This window comes from Syngnathoides biaculeatus, chromosome 17, assembly GCF_019802595.1.
Source record: "Syngnathoides biaculeatus isolate LvHL_M chromosome 17, ASM1980259v1, whole genome shotgun sequence".
NCBI classification, from domain to species: domain Eukaryota; kingdom Metazoa; phylum Chordata; class Actinopteri; order Syngnathiformes; family Syngnathidae; genus Syngnathoides; species Syngnathoides biaculeatus.
In genome coordinates, this window is record NC_084656.1 from 18,490,098 (window position 1) to 18,508,726 (window position 18,629).

The 18,629-nt window shown below is 46.3% G+C and overlaps 1 protein-coding gene and 1 long non-coding RNA gene across 6 annotated transcripts in view; one reads left to right on the plus strand and one right to left on the minus strand.

Annotated features, from left to right (window-relative positions):
• LOC133515307 (mediator of RNA polymerase II transcription subunit 13-like) overlaps positions 1-13,245 on the plus strand; it is a 105,870-nt gene extending 92,625 nt beyond the window's left edge. For 3 of the 5 annotated variants that reach the window (XM_061847746.1, XM_061847745.1, XM_061847748.1), the window contains 15 exons: positions 46-974; positions 1,201-1,380; positions 1,440-1,669; positions 1,741-1,939; positions 2,039-2,306; positions 2,623-2,875; positions 4,063-4,251; positions 4,550-4,773; positions 4,893-5,035; positions 6,198-6,356; positions 6,462-6,626; positions 7,757-7,920; positions 9,472-9,636; positions 9,981-10,090; positions 11,387-13,244. In XM_061847746.1, coding sequence (XP_061703730.1) covers positions 46-974; positions 1,201-1,380; positions 1,440-1,669; positions 1,741-1,939; positions 2,039-2,306; positions 2,623-2,875; positions 4,063-4,251; positions 4,550-4,773; positions 4,893-5,035; positions 6,198-6,356; positions 6,462-6,626; positions 7,757-7,920; positions 9,472-9,636; positions 9,981-10,090; positions 11,387-11,519 — 3,511 coding nt within the window. In that variant the 3' untranslated portion in view covers positions 11,520-13,244. Of the gene's footprint in view, positions 1-45; positions 975-1,200; positions 1,381-1,439; positions 1,670-1,740; positions 1,940-2,038; positions 2,307-2,622; positions 2,876-4,062; positions 4,252-4,549; positions 4,774-4,892; positions 5,036-6,197; positions 6,357-6,461; positions 6,627-7,756; positions 7,921-9,471; positions 9,637-9,980; positions 10,091-11,386 lie in introns of all 5 variants that reach the window. The other 2 variants (XM_061847747.1, XM_061847749.1) reach the window with 2 other exon arrangements.
• LOC133515310 (uncharacterized) lies at positions 7,932-9,507 on the minus strand. Its single transcript, XR_009799006.1, has 3 exons — positions 9,377-9,507; positions 9,191-9,300; positions 7,932-9,108 (listed from the first exon to the last, which is right to left on the minus strand). It is a non-coding gene; the product is annotated as an uncharacterized LOC133515310 (long non-coding RNA).
• Positions 13,246-18,629: the final 5,384 nt, after the last annotated feature.

Sequence of the window (18,629 nt, forward strand, 5' to 3'; positions counted from 1 at the left end):
ATGTTTGAACAAATTGTATGCAAACAGGTTTTCGTTGTCTTTCAGAAATATCCCAAGTGTCAGCGCTCTGACGGACCAAGACTACAACCAGATGAGCGGCACCATGGCGTCTGTGAGCACCACGGTGGGCATCCTGCCCTCCCCGGCCACGCCTCGTTTCTCCGTGCCCACCCCGCGCACCCCTCGCACGCCGCGGGGCATGAACCCCGCCAGCTCCGGCCAAGGTTCCGTCAAGCAGGACGGCACTGAGCTGAGCTCACCGGTTTCGACCCCTTCCACTAGCCTACCTCTCAGCTCCGTGGAGCCCCTGGCTCGGCCCAGACCCTGCCTGCCCGAGAGCCACAGCCTGTACGCCATCCTCCTCCTGTCGGACTCTGTCCTCAACGTCTTCAAAGACCGCAACTTCGACAGCTGCTGCATCTGTGCCTGCAACATGAACGTCAAGGGGGCGGACGTGGGGGTGTACATCCCCGATTCCACCTGCGAGGATCAGTACCGCTGCATGTGCGGCTTCAGCGCCATCGTGAACAGGCAGCTGGCCCACGGCACGGGCCTCTTCCTGGAAGACGAGCTGGATATTTACGGTCGCGCCTCCGAGGTGGGACGGGCCGCCGAGAGGAGGCTGGCCCTTTGCCGGCGGGACCCGACGTTGGGCGACGCCAGGGCGAAGCGGCCTCAGGACGCAGCCCCCGCTTGCCCCTCGGTCGTGGTCCTACTTCAGGAGCAGTGCTCCCAGCCCATTTCGTCCCTCGCCTCTCTGCACCTTCCTCACGGCTATTCGGGCTACTCCCGCAGCGGGGCACTGCTCCAGAGTTGGATGTCGGAAAAGCAGTGGGCGGACGGGAGCGACGCCTGCGTAGAATGTTACAATGCCTTGGAGCAGGGGCTGCAGTACGTGGACAACTCCACAGGGGGGAAAGTCGACCCAGCTGTTGTCAGAAGTACAGCTCTGCATCCCTGGCCTCAAACTAACGGTAAGATTCAAATTCGCCGGCTGAAGACGGGACGTTTGTGGATGAACGATCTTGAAAGTGTTTTTTCTCAACTAATTCCCTTTGTGTGATCTTAATCATGTATTGGTGTGTTTCATGTTTGTTGACTCGTTTCCTTGGTGTTCAGGCTCCCGTTAACACGTGTGTATCTGTTCTGTGCGCGTGTGTGTGTGCGCGCTTGTTTCCGTGTCACTGTTCATCACGGCAGTGGTGGACATGAGCATGTTGTCGTCCCAGGACATGGTGCGCTTGCTGCTGTCCCTGCAGCCCTTCCTGCAGGACGCCATCCAGAAGAAAAGAACCGGTCGGACGTGGGACAACATCCAGCACGTTCAGGGGCCGCTCACCTGGCAGCAGTTCCACAAGATGGCGGGGAGAGGCTCGTACGGTAAGAAGAACCAACTGATTAGAATCGAGCCACGGCTCACGGCGGAATCCCGTTTTCAGGTTCTGAGGAGTCTCCGGAGCCCTTGCCCATCCCCACGGTGCTACTTGGCTACGACCGAGAGCGCGACTTCCTGGCACTGTCTCCTCTGGCTTTGCCTTTCTGGGAGAAGCTCTTGCTGGAGCCTTACGGGGGTCAGCGAGATGTCGCCTATGTGGTACTCTGCCCCAATAGTCCTCCACTATTGGCTGCAGCCAGAACCTTCTTCCAGGAGCTCAGCTCTGTGTACGAGGTAGGAAATCGCATTGAATTGATGACAAACGTCTCAAAGAACGTCCCTCACGGTGACGACTTCATTCCCAGACGTGCCGGCTCGGGAAGCACCGCCCTCTGACCAAGATGTCACGGGATGGCATCATTCGGGTCGGTGAGGAGGTGGAGTCAGAAAGGCTCGAGGAGCTGGATGTGGACCAGTGGTTGACCGGACCTTGGGCTGGAGAGCAACACACAGACAACCTCAACAAATTGAAACTTTACGCCTACGCCTGTAAACTGCAGCTCGGTAAGAACCTCCATTGTAAACTCCCAAATATCTTCACCGACATATGACATCCATACAGAATACCAATTCTATATCACAATTCTCTCTTCACTCTTTCAGGACCCCAGCTTTCAGTCCTGCCTTTGGACAGTACGCTCCTGTTGCCATCCAAAATCCAACCAGCCACCTCTTCAGCGCAGCCTGTCTCCTCCGGACAATCCCAAACGTGGACGTCGGATGCGGAACCGACCTCGGGAGCAAACACCTCAACTCCGAATGCAGCACCCTCGGGCCACATGGGGGAGACGACCCCCGGGGGGTCCAGCGAGTCAAAGGGACCCTTGAGTGGACCACGGGCGGCCAACACACCAGCAGAAAACCCTGAAATGTAAGAGCCGAAAGAACATGCTCACATCCAAGCTCCGTATTTGTAATTGTTCGTATTGGCTCGCACATTTGCCTCACAATCGAGATGTCCCAGGTTTGAATCTTGGCTCTGGCTTCATGTTCTGCCCATGCTTGCATGAATTTCTCTGGGTACGTGGGCTTACTCCCGCATTCCCAAACTTCATTCAAGACTCTAAATTGTCCACCATCTTAGCCGTGAGATTGTGCCCCTAATGCAAATACCCTTGGACGACTGCACCTGATGGTGTGTGTCTCTCCCCCCCCCCCCTTTTTTTTTTTTTTTTTTTTTTAACCAGGACCGCCGAGCAGTCCAGAATAGGCGTCCCGACTGGCCCGGACTCCGCAGACAGCCGCACAAACCCACCAGCCATCGTTATTTACATCGTGGACGCTTTCCTCAGCCCGACTGGGGCGCGGGGTGACGGAGGGGAGGAAGAGGAAGGTGATGAAGTTGAGGCAGGCAGCGTGTGGCTGCTCGGGCTTCTTCGCTGCTACTCAGAGATGTTGCAGACCCTCCCCGAGACCATAAGACCCGCCCTCGTTCTTCAGGTAATCGGAGGTGGAATTCAGTGAATTTTCAGTGGAAATTTGGAGTAATTGCTAAAAATGTGCAAAGACTGAAAGCTATTACTCAATTCTGGATAAATACTGTTACGTAACGTTAAATGTTTTTTCACCACTTCAGTTTTCCTGATTTTTGGGGCAGGAGAAAAAAAAAAATCACATTAAATGTCATATGCTCTTGTTTAAGCATTTTAAGCTTTTAATGGATAGCTAGCATTACCCATCAATTAACTATCAAAACAAAGTTTCCATAGCATTGCTAACGAAGTGCACTGATTAACAAAAATAAGTCGCAGCAGTCTATTTAGTTAGCTTTCAATCATTTCAGCAAAGACTGAAAGCTATTACTCAATTCTGGATAAATACTTTTACAAAACGTTAAATGTTTTTTTCGGCATTTGAGTTTTCCTGATTTTTGGGGCAGGAGGAAAAGAAGAAAAAAAATCACATTACATGTCGTATGCTCTTGTTTTCAACTATCAATTAACTATCAAAACAACATTTCCATAGTTTTGCTAACAATGTGGACTGATTATCAAAAAAAGTCATAGCAGTCTTTCTTTGGTTAGCTTTCAATCAGTTCAGCAAAGACTGAAAGCTATTAATCAATTCTGGATACATACTTTTATGTAAAGTTAAATGTTTTTTCACCATTTCAGTTTTCCTGATTTTTGGGGCCCGAGGAGAAGAAGAAAAAAAAACCTTTACATGTCGTATGGTCTTGTTTAAGTGCTAGCTAGCTAGCTAGCATTAACTATTAAAACAACGTTTCCACATAGCATTGCTCACGATGTGGACTGATGAACACAAAAAAAAAGTCGTAGCAGTCTTTATTCGGTTAGCTTTCAATCAGTTCAGCAAAGACCGCAAGCTATTAATCAATTCTGAATAAATACTTTTACGTAACGTTAAATGTTTTTACACCATTTCAGTTTTACATGACATACATGTTGCATGCTCTTGTTTAATTGCTTGCTAGCTAGCTAGCTAGCATTAACTATCAGTTAACTATCAAAACAACGTTTCCATAGCATTGCTCACGATGTGTATTGACTAACAAGAAAAAAAAGTTGTAGCAGTAGCAGTCTTTATTCTGTTAGCTTTCAATCAGTTATCTGTATTCCTCGGACAAGAACCAGAACTTCAAGCTGAGAGCAAGGTTCTTCTTGCAGGTGGTGCCATACCAGCACCTCCTGCAGCCCGCAAGCGGGGAGAGCCACGTGTACCTGCAGCACCTTCGCTCTCTGGCCTTCTCCTGTTACTCCCAATGCAGACGCCTGCGGCCCCAGCACACGCACATCAAGTCCTTGACCGGTTTTGGACCCGTGTCCACTGTCACGTCCGTCCTCAAGAGCCCAGACGTAAGTGATGCTAATTCCTCATCGCTCGGGGTCTTGCTTTAGTACAACAATGTTAGTTCCATGAGGTGCGTAAGCTACCATCAGCTATAAGTTTTGTGTAGAAATTTTTTTTGGAAAAGTGTATTACGAGATTTAATTGTAGAGGAGACAATTAAATTTGAAAAAAAAAATGTGCCAAACCGCAACCTATATGAGAATACTATATTCATAATTGAAAGTACTATAATCCAAGAAAAAAAAAAATACCGATTTACTCTCCCAATTTAAGACGTTTTTCCTACGTTTGTCGCCACTGCAGCATCCCAGCCCCGTGCATCTTTACTCGCCCCCCTACATCCTCGGGCCCACCCGCCCCAAGCAGCCGGAACAAGGAGAGATTTGGGCCGAAGTCCCTCCGAGATACAATGTGCTCTTTGTGGGTTATTGCCTGTCACATGACCAGCGCTGGATCCTGGTGTCCTGCACCGACCAGCAGGGGGAGCTGCTGGAGACGTGCATCATCAACATTGATGTGCCGAACAGGTTGGTGGAGACTTTTTGAAAAAAATTATTATTATTAAATTATTATATTATATGACATGAAACTATTGCTCAAGTCTCCTCGTAGTTCAGATTTTCCCAACTTAATGTTTTCACCGCAGGGCACGCCGCCCAAAAGTGTCCGCTCGCAAGATGGGTCTGCAGAAGCTGTGGGAGTGGTGCGTCGGCATCATCCAGATGACCTCGCTACCTTGGAGGATTGTGATTGGTCGCTTAGGGAGACTGGGCCACGGCGAACTTAAAGGTGAGTGACATAACTTCACTTTTTTGAAATATTTGACTGCACAGTGAGCTTGTGCGAGTTACATTTTGTCTCTGTGACCACGCTCAAATCATCTTTCCCAATTGAAATGAATGGAAATCCCATTAATTGGTTCCAACCTCCCCCTTCAACAACAACACAACTTGTTAAGTGTTCTCACAAAATACAATTTATTTTATTTAACCTAATTATTTACATGTATTTTTAAACAATTTTATTATTATTTTTATTGTGACTGAAAAACAACCACAAATTTACTTTTGCTTTAATAAAACAATTTGACTTTATTTTTTATATGTTTTTATTCTGAATAATTTTATGAAAAGTTGTAAGTCATAAATACAGAGATACACGCTGTTCACTGGACATTTTTTTTCTTTTTTTGCATGTTTTTAGTGAAAAGGACTAGGCTTACATACATAGCACTTTTTGGGGGAGTACAAATATTTCATTTGAGTACCTGCTAATACAGAGAAAAAACACAAGAGCACAAATGTTGAACACGGGATGAATTCTGGACAAATGTTACACTTGTTAGAGTAATAAATTGTCATGAGTGTCTTAAATGTAGCTTGTAAATAGAAGGCATTTGATTATGTTTTGTCTCATTCTTGTCACTCATGTTTACCTTCAAGTATTTACTACTTAAAATAGGAAATCATGTGGCTGTACACTATATATTTATAGCTACTAAGTTAGCTACTTGAGCGGCACGGTGGTTGAGCTGGAAAGCCTTGGCCTCACAGTTCTGAGGTCCCGGGTTCAATCCCGGACCCGCCTGTGTGGAGTTTGCATGTTCTCTCCGTGCCTGTGTGGGTTTTCTCGGGGCACTCCCACACCCCAAAAACATGCAACATTAATCGGACACTCTAAATTGCCCCTAGGTGTGATTGTGAGTGCGGCTGTTTGTCTCGATGTGCCTTGTGATTGGCCGGCAACCGGTTCAGGGTGCACCCCGCCTCCTGCCCATTGACAGCTGGGATAGGCTCCAGCACTCCTCGCGACCCTCGTGAGGATAAGCGGCTAAGAAAATGGATGTAATTTAGCTACAAGACAGTCACGAAGATGACGCTTTAACATATTTAACGGATGAATGATTCTAAAGTGTGAGGTGACGCCGCTTGTCGTTTTTTCTCTCCGCCAGACTGGAGCTCGCTCCTCGGGGAGCACTCGCTGCATTCGATAGGTCGCCAGCTCAAGGAGGCCTGCCGCATGTGCGGCATCTCGGCGGCCGACGCCCCCTCCATCCTTAGCGCCTGCCTGGTAGCCATGGAGCCGCAGGGCTCCCTCGTGGTCATGCCCGGTAAGTAGGGGGCAGCACGGTGTGGATTATGAGGGGTTTCGAGTCAAATCAAACACACCAAATTTCCTTTTTTTTTTTTTTCTTGTGCGGCATGTTTGCTCTCAGACGCCGTGACGATGGGCTCGGTGTTTGGCCGCAGCACCGCCCTGAACCTGCAGACGTCGCAGCTGAACACGCCTCAGGACGCCTCGTGCACGCACATCCTCGTCTTCCCGACGTCCGCCACCACCCAGCTGGCGCCAAGCTCCTACCCCACTGAGGACAATAACGGTACTCATTAGCTTTTACAGGATAATGTAGCGCCAAGGTCGCGTCTTTAGACAGCCATAAAGCCACACATGCGTGGCCGGTGAAATCATGGGCCGGAACGCCGTTAAGCTTAGTCCACCTCGCAGATATGACTCATAATGATAGCGCTGTTTGTCAACCAATAAGCCTGGCGTCAGCAGAATTTGGCAGGATTCGGAGAAATTTTGTGGGGTAGATACTTTGATTCTACTTTTGTTAACACTATGACGTTCTTGGACTACGAAATCATGTGCTTAGTTTTTATTAAACAGTGGAGCGATTTTCACAAAACAGGGAAGAAGCCTTGAAATATTAATGCATATCCAGGATTTTTTTTGTTTCTTTTGTCATTATATATCCATCCATCCGTCCATTTTCTTAGCCGCTTATCCTCACGAGGGTCGCACGGAGCGCTGGAGCCTATCCCAAGTGTCAACGGGCAGGAGGCGGGGTATACCCTGAACCAGGGCACATGGAGACAAACAGATGCACTCATAATCACACCTAGGGACAATTTAGTGTGTCCAATTAATGTCGCAAGTTTTGGGGATGTGGGAGGAAACGGGGAGATCAAGCAAAGTCAACACAGGCGCGTCCGGGATTGAACTCGGGACCTCAGAACTGTGAGGCCAACGCTTTCCAGCTGAGCCAACGTGCCGCCCATCATTGTGTATATTTAGTATTTTTTTTAAAGTTAAAATTCGCTGTTTTGTATATGTTTGTAATGCGTGTACCACATTTTGTGGGTATAATATGGTGCTGCCTCTGTTGAATACCTACTAAAAAATCTTTTCCTAGCCAAATTGATTTTAATATTTTGGGGTGAAAAAAACTGTGTTAACAATGTATGTGTGTGTTGTCAGAGGACTCATTTTTTTCAGTAATATCCATTTCATGGAAATAAATCCAGTTCCATGGTACGGCAAGGCAATAAATAATTCATTATTATGGTGTTATTTTATTCTATTCCACCAACAGGGGGCAGCTTCGCTCCGTTTCATTGATAGTTACAGTTTGTGCAATTTGTTACTTCCATGCCGTCGTTCCACATCAGTAGATCCAGATTAGTATCCAATTAAAAATCATGAAATGAATGACTTCTCTTCCCGCAGACGACATGTTTGACCTCCCCTTTCCTGACGAACTGGAGAACGACATCGGCCACGACATGATGCTGATCACGGGTAACCTCCACCCTTCCCCCAACAGCTCGCCTGTGCCGTCGCCGGGCTCCCCGTCCGGAATGGGAATGGGATCCCATTTCCAACACACCAGGGTGAGTGACAAAAAAAAAAAAAAAAAGGAACACACTAGCACAGCGCTAATGCTAGCGCAACGCTAACAGGGTCGGTTAAAAAAAACATACCGGTAAAAATCACTGAGATGCGGCAGCAACACTCTAGCACAGCGCTAACAGGGCCGGTAAAAAAAAACATGCCGCTAAAAATCATTGAGACACGGTGTTAACGCAGCAGCAAGACACTAGCACAGTGCTAACGCTAGTGCAGCACTAACAGGGCCAGTTAAAAAAAACATACCGGTAAAAATCACCGAGACGCGGCAGCAACATGCTAGCACAGCGCTAACAGGGCCGATTAAAAAAAATACCTGTAAAAATCACTGAGACACGGCAGTAACACAGCAGCAACGCATTAGCACAGCGCTAATGATAGCGCGGCGCCAACAGGGCCAGTTAAAAAAAAAGAAATCACAGAGACATGGCAGTCACACACTAGCACAGCGCTAACAGGCCCGGACCGGTAAAAGTCACTTCCTCGTTACATATACTCCACTTCCACATATACTCTTACTTTTTCAGCTCCAGTGCCCCCTTGCAGCCGTTAGAAAAAAAATGCACAAATTAGCCGCATCACCGCAGAAGCCGCAGGGTTGAAACCGTGTGAAAAAAGTCGCGGTTTATAAGCCGGAAATTACGGTATATGTCGATGAGTGCTTTTGAAGATGAAAATTGTGCTACATCAGAGGAGTAAAAAAAAACAACAAAAGACAAAAACAAAATAAGCTTTGTGTCATATTTTTATTCAAAACAGAACAGAATCAAGGTAACGGCGGATCACTTTAATATTATAAAGTCGCAAAATGCAATTGTATGGAACTGCTTGATATGAAAATGTACAAGGAAGTAGAACTTAAAAAGAAAACACGGCTCTCCAAATATTTCCAAAAGTACGTTTAGTAATAATTACGCTGAGATCATATCACAATTGTCAGAACAACGTACCTTCTGCGGCTCGGATCCACGCTATAGCATCTCGACCGACGCGCGGCATCACACGCGTCACGTGACCCAAAAAACGGCGCGCGAGATTGAAGCGTTGCCAAGCGTGGAGGAATTTGGCTCCGGGGCGAGACGCAAACCCAAAGGCAGACGCGATGACAGTCGCTTTAACGGCTCAATCCGAAAAGCGGAGGGCGCCTCGACTCCCGACGCGTCGCGGCTCACCTGAGGGAAGAGATAAAAGTGGACTTGAGACTTCACAGCTGCTTTTGATTTAGGGGAAAGCTGGAGGAGGCGAGCGCCATACCGATAAAATGTGTCCTTTCGGCCTCTTGTACGCTTTGATGTTTCATTTTGAATCGACAGGGTGAGCAAAGCGTTTGGTGGCCGTTCTGCTGAAGTGAATAAAAACGGTTCCTGCACGTAAACGACCACATTTGGTGTTTGTGTTTTTGGTTCCCCCCCCCCCACTGAGAATCCCACGCAGGCCTACCGGACAGACTGCATTCATTTCCTCCAACTGTCAGTGATGCATCGGTCTCGTTTAAGCGCGCACATGGTCAATAATTGAATTTCCTGTTTGCGCAGAGCCAGGGGGAGCGCTTGCTCTCCAGAGACAACCCCCCGGAAGAGCTGAAGCAGCAGCCGCTGGCGCTGGGCTACTACGTCTCCACGGCGCAGGCCGGCGGACTCCCGCACTGGTTCTGGGCCCCCTATCCTCAGGCTGAGAACCAGTGTCCTCTGTTCCTCAAGGTACTGGAAACACATCACGCGTGCGACCTGTCGATTCGGATCTCATTTAGGACAAAAAAAAAAAAAAAAAAACAGTTGCGAGAGCGGGGCCGGCTGGAAAAGTCACAAAATAGCAGAACCCCAACAAGGCATATGTGCACCTGGCACCACCAGGGGGCGCCCGTTAGCAACTAACAGTCAAGTCTGCAGTAGAATTGCAGAACAACAGTTTCTAAAAAAAATATGAATTATTTTGTTTTCATCTGGAAAAAAAAAAAAACGCGTGCCCCGGCCAGGTTGACGGCACGGATGAAGTTGAACCCCCCCACCCGTCACTGTGCTGACCGCTCGCTTCTTCTCCGCAGGCCTCGCTGCACCACCACATCTCCACGGTCCAGTCCGACGAGCTGGTGGCCGACAAGTCCAAGCGGACCCCTCACCCGCTGGACTCAAAGACCACCTCCGACGTGCTCCGGTAAACACGCAACACGTGTGGGAGGGTTTCCTGGCCGCGGGTGTCGAACGTGATCTAACGTGACTCCAGAAGCTCTGCGGCCTGGAAAGCCACGAGCCAGCGCTGCCGTAATTTATGCGGGTGACACGAGAAAAACTGTCCCCGCTATTATTTATTTGAGCGTCTATGCACACAAGTATTTTCTCACGCGGCTCTCTGACATGTGGCTTTTGAGCTCGTCCAACAGCTTTATTAGCAACACATTTTTCACGGCTATCATGATGGTAATAAACAAATTCGGCCTGCCAGGGTTTGAACATTTCCTAAACACTACAAATAAAATGATCAAATATCCATCAATGAACATTATGGGCCATACATACAATACGGTACTGTCTTAGTTCCATTACACTATAAAAGTGTAATGTAATGTAATGTGTAGTGTGTAATGTAATACACTATATATATATATATATATATACACATATATATATATGTGTGTGTGTGTTTATATATATTTTTTTGTGTGTATATATATATATGTGTGTGTGTGCGTGTGTGTATATGGGTGTTTGTGTATATATGTAAATGTGTATGTGTATATACTTTATATGTGTGTTTATATATACATAAATATCTATATATCTGTGTGTGTGTGTGTGTATATGGGTGTGTGTGTGTATATGTGTGTATATCATGTATATATATATATATATATATATATATATATATATATATACATATATATATACAGTGTATATGTGTGTTTATATATACATAAATATGTATATTTGTGTGCGTGCGTGTGTGTCTATATATATATCTGTGTGCGTGTGTGTATATATCTCTATATATATACTATATGTGTATATATGTGTGTATATATATATATATATATATATACACATGTGCTTGTGTATTTGTGTATTTTATACATATACGTGTGTGTGGATAGATAGATAGATAGATAGATAGATAGATAGATAGATAGATAGATAGATAGATAGATAGATAGATAGATAGATAGATAGATAGATTAGATAGATAGATAGATAGATAGATAGATAGATAGATAGATAGATAGATAGATAGATAGATAGATACTGGACGGAGCAACCCATATATATATATATATGCACACATAGAGCTATCTGGACGGAGCAACCCATATATATATATATATATCTATATATATATAGATATATATATAGATATATATATATATATATCTATATCTATATATATATAGATATATATCTATATCTATATATCTATATGCAGACATATTTATTTTTATGTTTCCCCCCCCAAACGCAGGTTTGTGTTGGAGCAGTACAACGCACTCTCCTGGCTGACGTGCACACCCGCGACCCAGGACCGCCAGTCCTGCCTGCCCGTCCACTTGGCCGTGCTGGTCCAAATGTACAACGCCATCCTCAACATGCTGTAGCCGTGCGCACCTCCTCCTCGCGCCTCCTCGTCTCACGAAAGAGAGAGAGAAAGAGAAAGAGAGGAATCTCCCGAGGCCCGGAATGTAAATCCAGAGTGACAAGATGGAGGGACAGGAAAACGCCCGGAAACGGCAGTCACGGTGCTTTCTCGCGGAGACAACCCGCGAGCTCTCGTCACACCCAAGTGGCATTTTCACACCAACTCTCCATCCCTGTAATATTGTACAACCAGCATATTTGCATGTCAACGCACACACGCGGCATCGTTGCGTCTTTTTTTTTTTTTTTTTAACATATTCTTGAAGAACAACAACGAAAAGTGCAACGGTCACTTTTAACTACCGCGCGGGGGAGGGGTGGGGGGGCGAACGTTTGCAAGCAGCACTTTTTCTTCACCTTTCAAAAGGTTGTCGATAAGCAACGGCGGTACACACACACAAAAAAATAACAACAAAACGGAAAAACAATGGCGACGTGTGGGTGTTCATAATGTAAAACATTTGCAAAGAACCGAGTTATTTTTTAATATTTAAAAACAAAAGTGGAAAAAAAAAAATAAGGCCATTTTATTCCCGAATGGTAACTCTCTCGGGATCTGAAATGAGCGTTGTCAATTTAATGCAATATTTATACAAATTATATCGTCAACATAGAATTTGATATCTATACGTGTATACTTAAATATATATTACCTCTTCCAAACAGGCACTTAAATGATAAGAAAACGGTGACGGACATCAATTTAAAAAAAAAAAAAAATACAAATAAAAAATGTTTGTTTTATTTAACGGCTTTCGATTTCAAAATAAAAAAAAAAATATGGAGGAGCGTGACGGAAGCTCTTCGAATCACATATTTAATGAACGACGCTTCGTACGATCGGCGAGGGAAGCGCGGCGTCCTCGTCACTTTGCTACTTGTTACAATCTCAGCATGTTTGTATTATACACCATTCAGCTGTGTTTTTTCTGGAATTTTCTAAAGCTGTACATTTCGAGCTGTTGTTTTTTTTTTTTTTTTTTTTTTTTTTTGCTGTGAGCTTTTATACATTATTATGAACATAAATATATACAGTATACTGTGCAAAAAGTCATTTACTTCCAGCCAAAAAAAGAAAAACAAAAAATGGGGGGAAAAAAAATATGGAAATTGCCAAGTGGGTGTTCACAATTGTACAGACAAATGCAAGTTTGCAAGACTTTGTTACGTCGGTCATCAATTTGAATATGGAACAGATCCACACGAGTGGAAGATATCTGTTGCTTTTACACTATTTTTTAAAGTAAATTATTAAAAGCCTTCTAAGTGAGGACGTGCTCGCTGTGCTCTTATTACGTGCAATCGGTCACACGCGTACCAATATTTAACATCTGAAGTGATTTTCAAAATACGAGAGACACCCCCCCCCCCCACCCCCGGGGATTAGGAAACAAAAGACAAAATCGCGAGCGACCTCTCAGACGTACGTCGTCGCGTTACAGAAATCGGCAAGCAGTCACGAGACCGCCGTCGTTTGTTAGCTTGAGCGTTTGAAAATAAAACACGCAGCGGTTAGTCACCGTGATTCCCACCGACGACCCAGGCTAAATTTAGCAAAGCTCTCAGATGATGAACATCATGTACATAGAGTATAATTTTGACCTCTAGAGGCTAATAGCAGAATTGCCCAAGTTGTGCTTGCTAAAAATTGATTTTTTTTTAATGTCTGCGAAGACCACAGGTGTCAAACTCAAGGCCCGGGGCCCAGATCTGGCCCGCCACACGATTTTATATGGCCCACATAGCCAAATCTAGTGTCAATTTCCGTAATTCTTGTAAAAATCTGTACCAATTTTTCAAATTGTCATATATCATAAATGATAAAGTTGAGATATTCCAAGCATTTTTGTGTAACCAAACGCGAAGAGTTGAAAAACGCATTACCCTCGATTTCTGATTCCAAAAGTAGTTTGTAAATTGGTGATGAGATTATTAAATATTTGTGTTCCACAGTCATAACGGCCCTCGGAGGGAAACCCGAACTGCAAAGTGGGCTGTGAGAAAAATGAGTTTGACACCCCTGGTGTAGGTTCTCACTCCAGGCCGGGTACGCCCTGAACTGGTTGCCAGCCAATCACAGGGCAGATTGAGACAGACAACGGTCGCACTCACAATCACACCTAAGGGCAATTTATCCATCCATCTATCCATTTTCTTAGCTGCTTATCCTCACTAGGGTCGCGGGGAGTGCCGGAGCCTATCCCAGCTGTCAACGGGCACGAGGCGGGGTACGCCCTGAACTGGTCGCCAGCCTACCGCAGGGCACATAGAGAGCAGTCGCACTCACAATCACACCTAGAGGCAATTTTGAGTGTCCAATCATGTTTTTGGGATGTGGGAGGAAACCGGAGTGCCCACCTGAATAAAACCCACACAGGCACGGAGGAGAACATGCAAACTCCACACAGGCGGGGCCGGGATCGAACCCGCGACCTCAGAACTGTGAGGACTGTGAACTTTACCGGCTGAGCCACCGTGCCGCCCTCATATTTACAAACAAATCTAAAGGCGACCGTTGGTAAACAATCGGAATAGGCACGTTCTGGGACCCTCGTGAGGATAAGCGGTACGGAAAACGGATTGACTGTACATTTGCCGAGCAGCCACTCCAACGCTTGGCGACGTCTGTCGAATTTGTGTTTGAATAAAGGAACGGCGTCAAGGTCCAACGTACTGATTGACAGGCAAAAAAAAAAACATTTTACCGGGGGCCGGAGCGGACGGGAAAAGCAGACAAAAAGTCACTGTGGCCCCGCTTGAAAGGAAAAATGCAAAAAAAGAAAAGAAAAGCAGCGAACGCTTGAAGAGTAAAAGCCAGTCAAGGGTCACTTGTGGAGCCGCCCGTCTAATGGCCGCCGCCACCGGGAGGAAGCCGACACTTAATTGAGCGCATTGTGTTGCCCGCAGATGGCCAATTAGGCCACGGCCGTCGCGGACGCGGCCGAACGGAGGACGACGACGAGCGTTGACGCGCACGCGCTTGGAGGTCGACGGCGTTTTATGACGAGTGGGGGGAAAAAAAAAAAAAAACGTCTTTACTTAAGAGGTCCAACGAGGTCAAAGAGGAAGAATGTGCTCGAGTCAATGGAAATACATCATTTCATATTTCAAGCAGCACAGTTTCAACATAAACACTGCACTTAAATACTCTATCGGACGTCCATCCATACATTTTCTTTGCCGCTTATCCTCACGAGGGTCGCGGCGAGTGCTGGAGCCTGTCCCAGCCGTCATCGGGGTACACCCCGAACTGGTCAACGGCCAATCACACGGCACATTCGCATTCACACCTATGGGCAATTTAGTGTCCAATTAATGTTGCATGTTTTTGGGATGTGGGAGGAAACCGGAGTGCATGTAAACTCCACACAGGCGTGTCCGGGATCGAACCCGGGTCCTCAGAACTGTGAGCCCAACGCTTTTCCAGCTGAACCACCGCGCCCCCCCCCCACTATTTATTTTAAAAACTTTATATACCAAGTACAACCCTCTAAGTAGGATCATAATGATCAAAATTCAAAAACTACCATCCATCCATATTCTTTGCCACTTATCCTCACGGGGGTCATAAAACTACAACCCAGGCTAAACCTACCGCCTCCCCGACTACCCTCCGTCTTTGCCGCTTATCCTCACGGGGGTCATAAAACTCTCATCGCAATTTCCGCTTACAACCCAGGCTAAACCTAGCGCCTCCCCGACTACCCTCCGTCTTTGCCGCTTATCCTCACGGGGGTCATAAAACTCTCATCGCAATTTCCGCTTACAACCCAGGCTAAACCTACCGCCTCCCCGACTCACCTCCGTCTTTGCCGCTTATCCTCACGGGGGTCATAAAACTCTCTCCGCAATTTCCGCTTACAACCCAGGCTAAACCTAGCGCCTTCCCGACTCACCTCCATCTACATGCGCACTTGTCATCAATTACTACCTTTTTGTTAGCAATAGCTTTGGCCCCATCTTGTGGCCGTGATCGAAAAAGCCCAAAACCCACCACGAGTTTCTCAGCCGGTGGCTCCACAAAAACAACATCCATCCATCTTCTTTGCCGCTTATCCTCACAAGCCTATCCCAGCTGTCAGCGAGCAGGAGGCAGCGCACACCCTGAACTGGTCGCCAGCCAATCGCAGGGCACATGCAGACAAACAGCCGCACTCACAATCACACCTACGGGCAATTTAACCCACGCGGGCACGGGGAGAAGAAGATGCTCAGACTGATTGCGTGATTAAATGCTAATTATTGTGATGTTAGTTGAGTTGAAGGATTTGACATTTATGTCACGAGACCGAAAAAGTCAAGTCACTCGGAACCCAAAACCACATTCGGACTTTCCCTCTGAGCGGAAGCCACGCCCCCTTCTAGACGGCGGCAACGGCGATCTTTTCCCGAACCCGAACCCGAGAGAGCGTCAACGAGACCAACGCACGCTCCTCGGATACGCTGCCATGGCAACCGGAGGTGACGCGGGGGCTCTCCGGCGGGTCAGCGAGGGTTCAAGGCTCGGCCCGCCGTGGGTGGCGCGGCTCAAAGGCGGCGTGTTACAATGTGCGAGCTGTGAGGGGTCAAGGGTCACGGGACTGAGCGCTTTCATGTCAAAACCGCTTTTTCTTGCTATATTTGTAGCGTACATGAAACTGTGTACTTATTCTCTCCGAGGGCACTATTAGAAAGAATAATGACAGTACTTGTTTGTACAAAAAAATACTCATAATCATAATCATAGTAATAATATATACACTGTAATAATAATAGGAATGAATAGGAGTAGTAGCAGGAAGTGGTGTAAAAGCAGTCTTTTTTTTTTTTTTTTTACCTAAAATGCTAATCATTAGCGCCCTAATGCTAATCGAAAATGCTAATCGTTTAGCAAAGGCTAATTTTGTTGTCTCAGGCTGAACAAGTTTATAGCAAACACTCGTTAGCAGTTGAAGGAAAGATTTACATCCCTCTTGCCGCAAATGTCAATAGAATACATTTTAGTAGTAAAAAAAAATATATTTTTGTCTGGGATGATTAAATTTTGCTATCTTAATCGATTCTATAAAGATTCAATTGTGACAGCACTTAATGGATTTCATTCGATAGTAGCGCAGGTGTACAAAAAAATGGTTCAATGATTAAAAAAAAAAAAAGGTGTCAGGAATTTGTCTTTGTTCTAGCTCGTGCGGCGAGTTATGTAATGACGATCAGTCGGTCACGTCCACACCCACCATCAGCTAAACGCAAAACGAAACGGGCCGCCTCACAAGACGCTTGCGAGGGCACGTTCAACACGGCGCTCGGCATCAAACGCCGCCGCGGGCGGCGAATGACGTCCGTCCCTCCGGCGGCGCTCGCCTTGAACGGCCGCCAAGGCGCACGGGAGGAGGCGGTTCGAGTCCTCCGATTAAAACGTTTCGACACTTGACAGTCGTCAACTTGTCGTTTCCATCGCATGAAAATTTAAAATCGCCGATTGACGAACCAATTAAATGGCTGACTGCAGTTTTAGTACCATGAGAATTTCACCCGCAATTTTCCTTCAAATGGCGTTCGGGAAAATCCAAGCTCAGTGTTGCCAACGCGGAGGCGACGCGACAGCTGCCAACACAACACGCGGTGGCCTGCTTGGAAACATCTGATAGAGTCTTGGGGGGGGGGGGGGGGCATTTTTTTGCGAAGAGGCCCCTAAAAATACGACCGGGACAATCTGCACGCAATGCGACACAATGCCTCGTCTTCGCAGGGCATTAGATCCTTCAAAGATGGCAAAATGTGCGGTGGAAAAGAAGAAGTAGTACTTGTAGTAGCGGCATTGCTAGCATAAGCGACGACAACAATGAACGCCTACAGCGGGCGTTGCCGCAAAGTCCGGAAAAGTCCATACGGCGGATATTCGGGAGGGCGATTAAGTAGCAGAAGATCGTGACGCTCGACAACCTGAGCTCGGCACAGCGAAAACGAAACATGCTAAGCTAACAAAAGCTACTGCGCTTCAGCTGGCAATAGACTGTTTTCGATTGACGTCACACAACTTCCGATTTAGAACGCGGGCGCCATCTTGGGTTGGTGAGTTCAAGTAAACATCAACTAAGCAGGAATCATTTCAGGAAGTGGGCGCACTGCTATGTGATCGGTCGCTCAAACCAAAGCGGGCGTATGTCAAGCGTCTTTCTTTTGACAACCGGCTGTGATACAGACCCAGTGCGAGAAAACCGAGCAGTTAGCAACCAAACGGCGACAACTGTGGTTGTCTCGTATCAGCAGAGCAGACCAAATCCGAGTTTGGTCGGAGCGTTTTGTTCTTAGTAAGTATTGGATACCTTTTAGAATTTCACACCTACTTTGCAATAAAATAAGTTTGCAAAAACGAGTTACCGCACCGCTAGATGTTTTGTGAGTCGACTTAAAAATGTAGCCGTGGAAGCGGAGAACGAGGTGCGGGCTCTACTTGGGACTCGTCCCGGTCGAACGTCTCTCTCTTGGTAACAAAAATGAAAATAATAATCTACAACTCTCTGTGAAACAACACAAATATTTCATCGTTTCATCGCATTTACATCATCAATTTATGATGTACTTTTGGGATCAGAAATCAAGGGTAACGTGTTTATTCAACGATTCATGTTTGGCAACACAATAATGCTTGGAATATATTCAATATAATAATATATTCAACTTTATAATTTATGATGCATGACAATTTTGAAATTTTTGTACAAATTTTTTTTACAAGAATCATTGAAATTGACACTCTAGATTTGGCTTCGCGGGCCACATAAAATCATGTGGCGGGCCAGATCTGGCCCCCGGGCCTTGAGTTTGACACCTGCGGTACAAGTGCCTGTCGAGAAGAAGAGAAAGTTGGCGACATCTGGGTAGGTTACCGATGCCCACATTTATGTGCTCCGTTTGTGTTTGTGGATCGATATTGTCGATCAAAGCGCACTTCTTGTCGTAACGGTTTCTTGAAATGACATGTAATCATCTTTTCCTTTCGGCTTGTCCCGTCATGCGTCACTTTTAACAGTCTTACGAACGTTTGCGTAACTCCGGTCTGCGCGCAAAAGCCACAGAGTGAACGGCAC